The sequence below is a fragment of the Salmo salar genome, chromosome 02 (genome assembly GCF_965601325.2).
Source record: "Salmo salar chromosome 02, fSalSal1, whole genome shotgun sequence".
NCBI lineage: Eukaryota > Metazoa > Chordata > Actinopteri > Salmoniformes > Salmonidae > Salmo > Salmo salar.
The window spans coordinates 57,386,330-57,401,341 of record NC_138292.1 but is presented as its reverse complement, the minus strand read 5'-3'; the positions used below and the strand labels follow the sequence as shown (position 1 = coordinate 57,401,341).

Below are 15,012 nucleotides of genomic sequence, written 5' to 3'. Positions count from 1 at the left end.
ATACCTGCAGGTCCCACTGTTGGTTTAATAAAGATTAAATGTCTAATGGAATAGGTAAAAAAAAAAACTGTCAGTTGTCATAATTGCTTTTGCTCTTTTGCTGCAGAAAACATGTAGAGGAATGAATGTACTAGGGGAAACGGGTTAAGGAGTATGAACTAAAGGTCTTCGGTAGCACTGTCAAGATCAAGATCAACACTTGACCTCTATCAGGTTTTTACTTGTTTACTTATCCTTGCTCACTGCCTGCTCGCCTGATCCCCTCAGTTAATTGCGTGCCTCATCTTTCCCTGCAAATGTTGTGCGACAAAACTGCTTCCTTGTAGGAGCCACGCACCGCAGTGTCCTGACTGGAACCGGCTGGACCGCATTCCCCGTGCACATTCACTCACATTTTGTGATATGTTGTCCCAGGCACACACACAGAAGAGCTTGCTGCACCGTATTGTTTTCATCCTGTTAACGACGGCACTATCAATCGCCCTCATCATAGACATCAAGCCATCAACGCCCTCTATACCAGGGGGATAGGCTGCGGGCCAGCGCTGCGTGGGTGTGTATGTGTGATGGTAAGAGCCCTAACAGCCCCGCGTGGCCGCTTACTTCCACCTGCTCTAGTTTTCCCTTTGACATGCTTGTTAGGTCTCACCTGGTTTCACATTTTGGTCTGGTGGATGTTTGGGTCTAGCATTTCTCACCTCTCTCTCGTCCCTGTCCGAATACACTGTCCTATGACTCTCTCTAGTATGCGCTTGTTATGGACCAAAGCCAAAACCACAGCACTGACTTGTTGAGGAAAACACTTCAATGAGAGAACATTCTTTTTGCCCATGAAGTGTTTCCATGGGGATATTATACTATAGACTCTAGACAGACACAGTGTTTGTAGCAGGTTTAAGTGTGACCTCATATTAATGATCCCTAGATCCTGTCTGTGAATGGGACAAATGTAGGCGTGGCTGTTTACACAGAAAGGAAGAGAAACTCTTTATTGATCCAACAAGTAAATCCCACAGTCATCTGCTGCCTTTATCACCTAATGAGGTAGATTGAGAGTGCCTACTCCATGAGAGAGAGAGAGAGAGAGAGAGAGAGAGAGAGAGAGAGAGACGAATAGAGATGACTATGAGTTGTGTTACCTTGACTCACATTCCAAACACCCTGTCAGAGCGGCTTAAACTGGATGTTTTATTGTGCTTTTTCCGTCAGACGTTCACCGGCTTCTTTCGATGCCGCACCCACACCTTAACTACCTTAACCATACGTCTTATCTTATTACCTCACCTTACTTAAAGCTTGTATTGTTATGACGTATGTTCTGGTGCCAGAATGTCTAAGATCTTGGTTAGATGAATTGATCATGGGAATAACATCCTCACATTACTTGAGGTAAAGTCATAAAAAAGTCAGTGAAAGACTGAAAGAAAGCTTGATGGTTGCCATGACGAATCAACACACATTTGGTAACTCCTATACAAGTAGAACATTGTTGTCAACTTCAAGAGGATGAAAAAGTCGTGTCCTACGAGAATGTCTGGAAAATGATCTCACTTTCCCCCCCAGACACACACACACACACACACACACACACACACACACACACACACACACATGCACACACACACACACACACACACACACACACACACACTCACTCACAAAACAGGCCAATGAGAGGGTAGTGGTAGTCAAGGGAGGAATTGAGCAACCCATGTGACACAGCACAAAGTTCAGTGTTTATTACAGGCTGTTGATCTGATGAGTAAGTGGATAGACATTAGTTTCTCATTATTAATTAAAGTGTAGTATTAGTAGATACTAGATATGTTGTTTACACACATACACCCGTGCAAACAAACACACACATACGCAAACACGCACAAACACAGACACACAAACAGAGAGTGTTGTCGCAGTGTGTGCCTGAACTTTCCCTCCACACAGGGCTCAGTAATTCTGGATCAGAGAACACAAAGGGCCTCAGAGCGCTGGTGATGTAAGCAGCAGTGTGTCAAGCGAGTGAGCGCTTTGCTTTACCCCAGCACTCTCCCCTAGAGCACTGCTGCAAGCTGTGTTTGGGGCGGAAAGAACCTGGCCCTGTCATGGCTGACCCCATGACAGCTGACACATAGTTGGTGCGAGAGCGATAGCGAGACTAGCCCTAACCCTACCATTCCTATCTGATCTGTCACAGACAGGGACCGTCTCTGACCTGGAACCCAGTGGGAAAGTGAAAGTTGTTCGAAGCAGTGGAGAAGAATGTGGTCCAGCTCCGTCTAGGAGGGGAGGATCAGGAGCAGCTCGCTGCCCTGACCAGGGGCTACTGAGACTGGTGCTTATCTTACTACTGCCAACACAAGGTGCTACCTAGCCTGGAGAGAGAGAGGGAGAGAGAGAGAGAGGGGAGCGAGAGAGAGAGGAGGAGAGAGAGTGAGGGACGCCACGTTGCCTCACAGGTGAGTATGGCTAGGTAAATATTTACCCAGTAAACACCTCATGGGTCCGTAATCTCACCAGTATCGGTGGCAGGCAGGGCGCCGCCTGCCAGGGTTGCAAGTAGGTAGAAGTGGCTGTGGTGTGGACGTATGCTGAAATTGTAGTGCAAGAGGTTTTGGATGGCATAAGTGTTTACTGTACGTTTGGGTTGACCCTTTGTATCGGACACTCTCCTGAGTTGGCGAGGCTGTAAGTGTTTGATAATACCCCTGAGAGGCGTCTGTGTGTGTTTTTTGGGTGTACACTGCATAGGAGCATTATGGATTTGCTGCAGGACTCTCGGTGGACCATGCAGGGCCTCAACAGCCGTCTGAAGGGCTTCCTGGAGCAGGTAAACAAGCTGCAAGAGGCAAACTGGCGTCTGGAGGGACAGATTGGAGACTGGGCTCTGAGGAACGCCCCGCACCCCCAGGAATGGACCCAGCAGGAAAGGACTGTGGACGATCTTCGTTCAGAAGTGAGACTGCCATCTATTGCCTTTTTAATTGGTCCAAACATTGAGCCCTGAGGGACCCCGACTCATTAAACAGTCCATTTGTTTGCCAGTGATTATGCTGAGGTACTGTAATGCCTAGATTTGATTGAGCCGGTGTGTTGTGGCCATACAGTAGCTAGTAGGACTGACTTTAAGAATCTAACTTGTGCTGTATATTATCTGTATCATTTTTTACCAGAGTAGACCAAAGCCGACAAAATGTCTCTGAAAATAGCTTGCAAAGCATCTTTACTTCAAAGGTGTTTTCTTGCGTGCAGGGTTTTGGCTTTGAGACAGATACAACATTGACTGAACAAACCGGTTATTAAAGATTTTCAGTCCTGGCGATGATTACACTTAATAGCAGTTGAATTAAAACTGGCACATGACAACCCAGACAATGTCAACTGTTACAGAGATTGAGAAGTAGTGTCATACTGTATGTCAGGACATTTGGAAACAAGCCATCCCTCCATTGTCACACTCAATAATGTGGATCCTTTTATTGCTTTAAAGGCTGTTGCCCTAGTAGACCATTAACACAGGCTGCTGTAATTGTCAGCTCGCTCGCATGAGCTGATTGGAGGTTTTGCAACCACCCCTTGATTTATGGTCTCTGAATGTGAATGGAGACAAAGGCGAAGAAAGCACCAAGATCTGACCTATTAGTATTGAAGCCAACGGGAAGGTTGACTTTTATGCCCAATTTCACTTTCAGTGAGAGTGATGCATAAAATATGAGCGATTGCCAGTCCATTGATCATCATAAAGATCCTTCATGCATAGCTGCACTGATATGATATCTGTCGGCGTAACCATGTGAGAACATGTCATGATCAAATGTACATACACTACCGGTCAAAAGTTTTACAACACCTACTCATTCAAGGGTTTTTCTTTACTTTTACTGTTTTCTACATTGTAGAATAATAGTGAAGACATCAAAACTATTAAGTAACACATATGGAATCATGTAACAACCAAAAAAGTGTTAAACAAATCAAAATACATTTTATATTTGAGATTCTTCAAATAGCCACCCTTTTGTACACTCTTTTGCATTTCTCTCAACCAGCTTCATGAGGTAGTCACCTGGAATGCATTTCAATGAACAGGTGTTCCTTGTTAGAAGTTAATTTGTGGAATTTCCTTCCTTCTTAATGCGTTTGAGCCAATCAGTTGTGTTCTGACAAGGTAGGGGTGGTATACAGAAGATAGCCCTTTTTGTTAAAATACCAAGTACATATTATGGCAAGAACAGCTCAAATAAGCAAAGAGAAACGACAGTCCATCATTACTTTAAGACATGAAGGTCAGTCAATACGGAAAGGAAGACCTAGAGTTACCTCTGCTGCAGAGGATAGGTTCAGTAGAGTTACCAGCCTCAGAATTTTCAGCTCAAATAAATGCTTCACAGAGTTCAAGTAACAGACACATCTCATCATCAACTGTTCAGAGGAGACTGTATGAATCAGGCATTTGTGGTTGAATTGCTGCAAAGAATCCACTACTAAAGGACACCAATACCCACTTGCTTGGGCCAAGAAGCATGAGCAATGGACATTAGACTGGTGGAAATTTGTCCTATGGTCTGATGAGTCCACATTACAGATTTTTGGTTCAAACCGCTGTGTCTTTGTGAGAAGCGGTATGGGTGAACAGATTAGCTCCGCATGCGTATTTTCCACCGTAAAGCATGGAGGAGGAGGTGTTATGGTGTGTGGGTGCTTTGCTGGTGACACTGTCTGTGATTTATTTACAATTCAAGGCACACTTAACCAGCATGGCTACCACAGCATTCTGCAGCAATATGCCATCCCATCTGGTTTGGGCTTAGTGGGACTATCATTTGTTTTTCCACCGGACAATGACCCAACACACCTCCAGGCTGTGTAAGAACTATTTTACCAAGAAGGAGAGTGTTGGAGTGCTGCATCAGATGACCTGGCCTCCACTATCCCCCGACCTCAACCCAATTGAGATGGTTTGGGATGAGTCGGATCGCAGAGTGAAGGAAAAGCAGCCAACAAGTGCTCAGCATATGTGGGAACTCCTTCAAGACTGTTAGAAAAACTGGTTGAGAGAATCGCAAGAGTGTGCAAAGCTGTCATCAATGCAAAGAGTGGCTATTTGAATAATCTCAAATATAAAATATATTTTGATTTGTTTAACACTTTTTTGGCTAGTACATGATTCCGTATGTGTTATTTCATTGTTTTGATGTCTTCACTATTATTCTACAATGTAGAAAATAGTAAAAATAAAGAAAAACCCTTGAATGAGTAGATGTTCTAAAACTTGACCGGTAGTGTATGTATGACATTTCCTCACACTTTCGCCTGGACTAATACCTGGAATGTTGATTTCTATGGAACCCAGGACTCCCTGGAAATCAGTGGCAATTGTTACTGAGTGGACTATCCTGGCTAAATAAATCAAATTAAATGAAAAATGTATGACTTGACATACGCATAACTGATAACATTCTTCAAATCTTCTTTTGACATGAATTCATGATTTATAGTAACAATTGACTTTGTTATGGTCATCTTCCTCAAGTCCGGTTTCAGTCCTAGACTAGTGTTATTGTTGTGGGTTTAGGTTTTAAGACCTGACACCACCCTCATTCTATTTAGAAGCATTGAATAACGAGCCATAATAAGGAATACTGGTACCCCGTGTATATAGCCAAGTTATCATTACTCATTGTGTATTTATTCCCTGTGTTATTATTTTTCTATTTTTCTCTCTGCATTGTTGGGAATGGCCTGTAAGTAAGCATTTCACTGGTAGTCTACACCTGTTGTTTACGAAACATGCGACAAATACAATTTGATGTCATTTCATTTGAAATCAATCCGTTAATGTTCAGTTGGAGAAGTGCCCTGTCAGAAGAAAACAAACCGCTAATATCTGGTTTGTACTCTCTCAGGGCTATGAATCAACACAGTCAGAGATGAATAACTGGCAGAGCTAAGATAATGGAACGGGTAATTGCAATGAAAATATGATCATAACTTTGAGGCGGTTGTGTGAGCAAAAACACAACACAATAAGTCCAAGTTATTCCTGACTTTCCTCCTTCAGAATGGGTGTGTTGGCCTTGAGTAAGCATTGTGCTATTGTGATTGGCAAAGGAAGAGTCAACATTGAAACTCTGTTTGCTCAAAATGGCCCTAGCTTGTACAGTAAACATTTCAATATCAAAGATGCAAGGGATTTTGGATAACATTAGTTAAAGTTTCATGTGCTCACATTGGAGTTAACGCCAAACATTTATGGTTTATGAGGTCAAGTACTAGAATTACTGTGAAAGGCTCTTTGGTTTTAATAATATCTGTGCCACAACTGCTTCAGGTCTTAATGAACCCAAATCGTGGAACGTCATCATGTAATAAATCTGACTCACTGAGCTGGTGGCAATCTGACAAGCATGAACAGGCAGAATATTATTGTGCCGTCTTTTCAATGAATGTAAAGTGGCTCAACCTCAAGTGATCATATTCTTACAGAATAAAGAGTGATTCCAACTGGCTTATCTAAATTGATTTAAAGGGATACTTTGGGGTTTTTGGCAATGAAGCCCTTTATCTACTTCCCCAAAATCAGATGAAATTGTGGATACCATTGTTATGTCTCTGTGTACAGTATAATTCTTTCTCGTCTCTGTTCCAACTTACTTTCTATGATGAACTTTCAAAGGCGTCTCTCTTTATGCTTGTGCTAGTGTGTTAGCCTTGTCCCGTACTCTATGTGCTGTAGCCAACTCTTCCATTGGTCAATGTCATGCCACACAGTATGAGACGAGGCTAGTGTAATACAAGGAAGCGAAACCTTTATTACAGTTGTTCTATTGCGATAAGCCTCACCCGCATGTTTTCACATAAAAAAAGACCCCAATTTGATGCAGCACCTGGTAATGTGAACTTCCAGTGTACTGAGGTGTATTCGTATGTGATGTCATGTTTCATTGTGTTTTCCTACCTATTGGACCAATGACGTTACATGGATCAACAAGATTGAACACATTCTGAAATCGATCATGTTTTACACGCTTCTCGTCGCATCTTATTCCCTTCCTTGTTATTTTGTCTTGTGTGTGTTGACTGTGTTTTGGTTCTTTAGGTTGGTAAGCTGCTGATGGAAAATGCAGAGCTGGTGCTGCAGTCTGACCACATGATGTCCAGGGCTTCTACCATCCAGGCCAGGTCAGTAGTGTTTGGGACATTCTAGGTCAGGCCTAGAATCTATCTAAAGAAAACAAAGCTATACCATAGCAGTTGTGAATGCCTTCTGGAAAAATCCATCAAATCCTACTCCTACCAATTTCAGTCTATACCACTTTAAATGCACTTCTTGAATAACAATCAGATATTTTATTTTCCCCTGCAGCGATACTTTATAATCACTTCTCTACTGTAGCAGCAGTACAGTCCGCACTTTGTTGTAACTCGGCTAGTTCCACTCCTGCTCAACAACCTGCATACAAATCGCAGCCCGGCTGTGTTGTGCCTCGTCGGCACTTTCCCCATCTGTATTGATGCAGAGTGACACACCAGCCCCTCTGATACTGCCAGAGAGCTGCGTGCCAAATGACACCCTAATTCTTATTTAGAGCACTACTTTTGACCAGGGCCAATAAGGGTACCCATTGAGTGTGGTCAAAAGTAGTGCACTAAATGGGGAATAGGGTGTCATTTGGGATGCAGACGGCTATCCATTAACCCCTGAAGGGCAAGGGAGGGCAACAGCATGCAGACAGCTATGAGCTATGAATACACACCTTCTCTATTTATATATTGTGTCCTGCTGGCCTTACCTGGGCCACTGTCACGATGTTGTCTGCAACTCTGTGTCACAAGGTTTATATTGTATTTAAAATATATATATTATTTGTTTACTTGTTGACATTTTACTGCATCGTTAGGCACTAGTACAATAAGCATTTCACAGCACCCGCTATAACATCTGCTAAACTGTGTACGTGACCAATACACTTTGATTTGATGTCCGTGACTGTGACTTTAGCATGTTGGGAAGTGAGGACTATTGCAACTACTGAATGACTGTTGCAAGATTTTTTTCCTACTGTGTGATAAGGTCTTTTACATGATTATGTCAGAGCTGATGAAGGGTCACTTAAACACATGGGAGCAGAGATTGCAGTGTGCAGTCTATTTACCTTTACCTGAAAACACTTGTATATCTTAAAACATTTGACTAAAGTGGGCTAAATCAGGGTTACACAGAGGGATTCTTGGTAGTCTTAAACAAATCTACTTTGAAACAAAAGTATATACCTCACACACATGGTTATGGGTTTAAAAGAAAGAAGACACCTGTACCATGTCAGATATAGAGTTTGCATTCCACTATTACACTTTATATACAGTACATCACAGAAGACTGAATTATAACAAAACCGTTTGACATAGAAACACCATATTTCCATCATAAATAAATCAATAAAAACATCTTTATTAATTATGAAATGATGAAAAATATGAATAACATTCCACCCGTGAGGCCAAAGAGGACACTTTTAGTCACTGACTGCAGGAAAGGGACTATGCACCTGCTTAGATACAATGGATGTGCGGCTGTAACGTTTCCCATATACTGTGTCACAGTGTTTACCTACATGCACAGTATGTGTAGCTGTTTCTCTAGTTGACCCGGAGTCAGGTACATTCAGTAGTAATGTAACCATCACCACCTCCTGGTAAAGTATAGGCCCATAGCTGCTTTGCATAGACCCCTGTGGTCAAGGCTAAATACAAGTCAATATCACCAACTGAAACATGGAAACAGGGACTACCTGTCCAGTAAGAAACAACAACAACAAAATGTGTTCTTCGATTTAAAAAAGTTTTTAAAGGTTTTCCATTGAGTGCTCTAATGAACACAACCCAGTTGATATGATGAGATGTGTCGTGTGTCCTGTCATAGATGTGAGGTGGAAGAGAGGCAGACCAAATGTCTGGAGCAACAGGTGGCTCTGCTGAGGGAGAACAAGATGAGGGTGGAGCAAACCAACGTGCAGCTGGAGGCGGAGCTACACCACTCCATGACAGAGCTGCAGGACATGCACCAGGACTATGTGGTACGGTCTTGTGCAAGTGTCTGTGTGCATGTTGCAAGGGTCTGTACGGTTGCAAGGGTCTGTACGGTAAAGACATCCGTAAAAAGGTTGAATAAATACTGTAACATTAGTTTGTAAGATCGCCTTAACTTTAGGCTATTTACTGTAAAAATCATATTGAATTGTGTTTGGTTGCATCAAAATATCAACATTTAAAGGAGATGTATCTACTGCTTGTATAGTTCCATTTGAGCCACTGACTTAATCCCATTCTTCAACTTGTATTTGTGGTTGAGTTGGAGACATGAATCCAACACATCATTTGTTAACATGTCGACAAGTTAATAGGCTATTTATTGTATTTCAAAAATAACGTTGAATTGTGTTTGGTTGTTAACGCAACCAAATATCAACATTTGAAGGAGATTTATCTCTTGCTTGGATAGTTCCAGCTGTGCCACTGACTTAGTCTGGCTTTAATTCCAGTTTATCTCCAAATTGATATGTTGATGAAACGTCTGCATCTCAACCAAAAATCTAAGTAAAAAAATAGGACTGAATCAAAACAAACTTTGATTAATGGGCATTTAAAGTTCGGTTTGTTTTGATGAAGTCCAATTCTTTAAATTAGATTTTTGGTTGAGATGCAGACGTGAATTCAACATATCAATGATTAATTTGTAGACAAAAAGGACTAAAAGTCAGACTAATCAGTGGCACAGATGGAACTATCCAAGCAGAAGATACATCTCCTTCAAATGTTGATATTTGGTTGCGTTGACAACCAAAAACATTCCAATATCACTAAATATCATTACAATTGAAATCAACCAGAGCTTGAAGCCATTGGCCTATTTTATTGTCTATTTTTCCAGTTCTGGGTTGAATTGAAATAATAATTAAAAAAATCTGATACTGGATATAACGTTGAAGATCTGACATTGTTTTAAAGTTACAAATTGAACATATTTTATACAAGGTTTGTCTATGTTGAAATTTGGTTACCATGATTACATAATCCTGTGGTTAAAGTTTCACCCTCAAAACAACAGTTTACGTTGATTACTTTTTTCAAATCCAATATATTTCCCACGTAGATTCCACATCACAATACGTCAAAAAATTACATTGAAACAACGTTGATTCAACCAGTTTGTGCCCAGTGGGAAGTGACTCTGGCAGGGGTTATCCAACTCTACGTCCTGTTCCAATTAGGAGGAAATTCATTTACTTTTTACTGATCAGCATCCAGTGTGTTTGTACAGTATATTCCACCTTTGATAATTCCCACTGTCTCGTTCTTTTTTGAATGTTTATGTGCGGAGGGGAGAGAAAGGTGAGACAAAAAAGAGAGCGAGAGAGAGAGAGAGAGAGAGAGAGAGAGAGAGAGAGAGAGAGAGGCAAGCTACTGTAAAGAAAGAGCAGCGTCTCAGAACACCTTCTCCTTATCAGCCCATTAACCAGACTCCTGTTTTTGCACACCTCCCCTATTGACCTCAGTGGAAAGGCTTGTTAGGTTTCACACCAACCGTTCCCTTTCAATGCTTTCGTGTCATCCTCCCACCCTTCTCTCTCTCTCTTTCTCTTTTACTAACCCCTTTTTATTCCTGCTGACTAATACTCCCCTTCCCATCCTCCACTCAGGTCTTTACGTGATCCAGCTTCTCTCTCCCACACACACACGCACGCACGCACACACACACACTGTCCCAGACTCTCAGGCTCAATAACAGACTCTATCCCTCCCCTGCATTGCGTGTGCCTGCTCTCACACTGTTCTCTCTCTCTCTTGCTCTCTTCCTCTGCCCTCGTTCTCTCTCTGTTCCTTTTTCTCCTTCATTCTCAGATCCATCACCTCTCGCTGTCACACACACTCTTGTATACTCTCTTACATTCATATATCTCCCTGTCGCTCTCTCCCTCTTCTCTCTACCTCTCACTGGTTGGCTCATTGTTTAGGCAGCCCGTGCTCTGCAGCAGCAGCAGGCCGACTCTTGTGATGCGCTGCTAGTGACGGCCACAGCGTGGGAGGAGGATGGCACAGGGATGGAGCTCTCCCAGCTCCTCGACCGAATCAGGACGCAGTGCGACCGCCTCAGCCTCACCGGCCTAAATCAAGTCCCAGATGACCGACACCCCGGCCTGGCCGCCGGCCCAAATCAAGCTCCATGCTCCGCTGCCGGGCCTAGCCGTTTCGGAGCCACACTCAGACCCCGAGCCCATGGAGGATCTCTCCCACAGGTACGCAGTGTCCCACTGCCTTCGTCCCTCCCCCTCTCTTTATTTCCTTCCTTCCATCCATCCCTCTCTCTCTCTGTCTTTCCTTTCATCCTCCCTTGGCTCCCTGCCACCTAGTCACACCCTGATTATAGCTCACCTCAGCTGTTTCCAGGCAACGCAGTGGCATGTGGTAAGATAAGAGGAGTTGGTTTATTTTGATTTGTTGTACTGAATTAGTGTCGGAGCTCTGAGGTGGTCTGAGGTCTGAGATGGGTTGTTCACCTCTATCCCTCTTTCTCTCTCTCCTTCTCTCTCCTTCCTTCTTTATCCTCATCACACACCCCTCCACATACAGAAAGGTACCCATAGACAATCCATTACCTCCGAAGAAGAGATCAACTTTTACTACGATATTGAAACGCTGCTACATACAACCTATTTAGATATTGATACGTCGTGAACCACAACCGCAGCATTGTAATACACCACTTGTAACGGGCCTCTCTGATCTGTTTACTGCTAAGTCCTTATAAGGCATCAGCTGAGGACAGTAATCTTTTCAGTCTTTGAAAGAGGAGCATTTGGATTTCAGTTGAAAAGGATAACTTGCAATTGGCAAGTAGCCTATAGCCACCTTCCATAGCTGTTGTTTTCGACAACATCACATCTGATGGGGACAGTATTACAGGCTTTGAAATAGGAGCGTTTTGATTTCAGGGAATATGATATGTTAAGCAAATGACCTATAGCTTCCTCTCATAGCTATGTTTTTTTCAACAATATCGCAGCCCGTCGAGTCAGTTTCGCTTATTGCCCATGAGATGATATTTCAGCTCATATTTCAGGTTTTGAAATAGGAGCATTTCAGTTTCAATGGAATAGGGGGAATAGAATGAGTCACTCATCATGGCTGTCTTGTTTGCGTCTGGTCAGTTTTACCGTCTGTGGCACAGTGTCTGCATCCCAATTGGCACCTTATTCCTTAATTAGTGCACTACTTTTGACCAGGGTCCATAGGGCTCCCATAGGGCTCTGGTCTAAAGTAGTGCAATTTTTAGGGAATAGGGTTCCATTTGGGATGCAACCAGTAACTTTGATGTAACAGGCGTGATTAAGCACCTTGGCTCATGGCTGCAGGCAGGCAGCTACTGGTACTTAACCAGCGTCTGCTCTGCAGAATGACTTTGTTTGTTGCCCTCCTAGTTAGAGCCCCCTTATGTCAGAGTGGACTGGGGTCTGGAGTGGAATACAGCCCTGTTACAGCCTGGTTCCAGATCTGTCGGCGAAGCAGAGTTGGCTGAAGCACATACAGTGCCTTCGGAAAGTATTCAGACCCCTTGACTCTTTCCACATTTTGTTACGTTACAGCCTTATTCTAAATTAGATTTCATTTTTTTTAAATCCTCATCAATCTACACACAATACCCCATAATGACAAAGTAAAAGAGGTTTTTAGAAAATGTTGCAAATACCTTATTTAAATAAGAAATACCTTATTTAAATAAGTATTCAGACCCTTTGCTATGAGACTTGAAATTGAGCTCAGGTGCATCCTGTTTCCATTGATCATCCTTGAGATGTTTCTACAACTTGATTGGAGTCCACCTGTGGTAAATTCAATTGATTGGACATGATTTGAAAAGGCACATATCTGTCTATATAAGGTTGACAGTGCATGTCAGAGCAAAAACCAAGCCATGAGGTCGAAAGAATTGTCCATAGAGCTCCGAGACAGGATTGTGTCGAGGCACAGATCTGGGGAAGCCAGTCCTCAGTAAAAGGCACATGAAAGCCCTCTTGGAGTTTGCCAAAAGGCACCTAAAGGACTCTCAGACCATGAGAAACAAGATTATCTAGTCTGATGAAACCAAGATTGAACTCTTTGGCCTGAATGCCAAGCGTCACGTCTGGAGGAAACCTTACACCATCCCTACAGTGAAGCATGGTGGTGGCAGCGTCATGCTGTGGGGATGTTTTTCAGGGGCAGGGACTGGGAAACTAGTCAGGACCGAGGGAAAGATGAACAGAGCAAAGTACAGAGATATCCTTGATGAAAACCTACTCCAGAGTGCTCAGGAAGCGACGCTCCCCATCCAACCTAACAGAGCTTGAGAGGATCTGCAGAGAAGAATGTGAGAAACTCCCCAAATACAGGTGTGCCAAGCTTGTAGCGTCATACCAAGAAGACTCAAGGCAATAACCGAAGGAGCTTCAACAAAGTACTCAGTAAAGGGTCTGAATACTTAGGTAAATGTCATATTTCAGTTTCAAAATCTAAAATAAAAAAATAAAAAGTTTTTGCTTTGTCATCATGGGGTTTCGTGTGTAGATTGATGAGGACATTTTTTTTAATCCATTTTATAATAGGGCCTGAGTTGGGGTCTGAATACTTCCTGAATGCATTGTACATACTGTAACTAACTACAGTGGGGGGGAAAAGTATTTGATCCCCTGCTGATTTTGTAGGTTTGCCCACTGATAAAGAAAGGATCAGTCTATAATTTTAATGGTAGGTTTATTTGAACAATGAGAGACAGAATAACAACAGAAATATCCAGAAAAACACATGTCAAAAATGTTATAAATTGATTTGCATTTTAATGAGGGAAATAAGTATTTCACCCCCTCTCAATCAGAAAGATTTCTGGCTCCCAGGTGTCTTTTATACAGGTAATGAGCTGAGATTAGGAGCACACTCTTAAAGGGAGTGCTCCTAACCGCAGCATGTTACCTGTAAAAAAGACACCTGTCCACAGAAGCAATCAATCAATCAGATTCCAAACTCTCCACCATCGCCAAGACCAAAGAGCTCTCCAAGGATTTCAGGGACAAGATTGTAGACCTACACAAGGCTGGAATGGGCTACAAGACAATCGCCAAGCAGCTTGGTGAGAAGGTGACAACAGTTGGTGCGATTATTCGCAAATGGAAGAAACACAAAAGAACTGTCAATATTCCTCAGCCTGGGGCTCCATGCAAGATCTTACCTCATGGGGTTGCAATGATCATCAGAACGATGAGGAATCAGCCCAGAACTACACGGGAGGATCTTGTCAATGATATCAAGGCAGCTGGGACCATAGTCACCAAGAAAACAATTGGTAACACACTACACCGTGAAGGACTGAAATCCTGCAGCGCCCGCAAGGTCTCCCTGCTCAAGAAAGCACATATACATGTCCGTCTGAAGTTTGCCAATGAACATCTGAATGATTCAGAGGACAACTGGGTGAAAGTGTTGTGGTCAGATGAGACCAAAATGGAGCTCTTTGGCATCAACTCAACTCGCCGTGTTTGGAGGAGGAGGAATGCTGCCTATGACCCCAAGAACACCATCTCCACCGTCAAACATGGAGGTGGAAACATAATGCTTTGGGGGTGTTTTTCTGCTAAGGGGACAGGACAACTTCACCGCATCAAAGGGACAATGGACGGGGCCATGTACTGTCAAATCTTGGGTGAGAACATCCTTCCCTCAGCCAGGGCATTGAAAATGGGTCGTGGATGGGTATTCCAGCATGACAATTACCCAAAACACATGGCCAAGGCAACAAAGAAGTGGCTCAAGAAGAAGCACATTAAGGTCCTGGAGTGGCCTAGCCAGTCTCCTGACCTTAATTCCATAGAAAATCTGTGGAGGGAGCTGAAGGTTTGAGTTGCCAAACGTCAGCCTCGAAACCTTAATGACTTGGAGAAGATCTGCAAAGAGGAGTGGGACAAAATCCCTCCTGAGATGTGT

General features: G+C 42.9%; 1 protein-coding gene across 3 annotated transcripts in view; it reads left to right on the top strand.

Moving 5' to 3' along the window:
• The first annotated feature begins 388 nt into the window (after window positions 1-388).
• The window catches only part of LOC106587823 (keratin, type I cytoskeletal 18-A), a 33,549-nt gene continuing 18,925 nt past the window's right edge, over window positions 389-15,012 (top strand). Inside the window, exons 1-6 of one of the 3 annotated variants that reach the window (XM_082965250.1) lie at window positions 389-569; window positions 2,195-2,456; window positions 2,749-2,953; window positions 7,097-7,179; window positions 8,921-9,074; window positions 11,013-11,294. In XM_082965250.1, coding sequence (XP_082821376.1) covers window positions 2,756-2,953; window positions 7,097-7,179; window positions 8,921-9,074; window positions 11,013-11,294 — 717 coding nt within the window. In that variant the 5' untranslated portion in view covers window positions 389-569; window positions 2,195-2,456; window positions 2,749-2,755. The other 2 variants (XM_082965259.1, XM_082965253.1) reach the window with 2 other exon arrangements.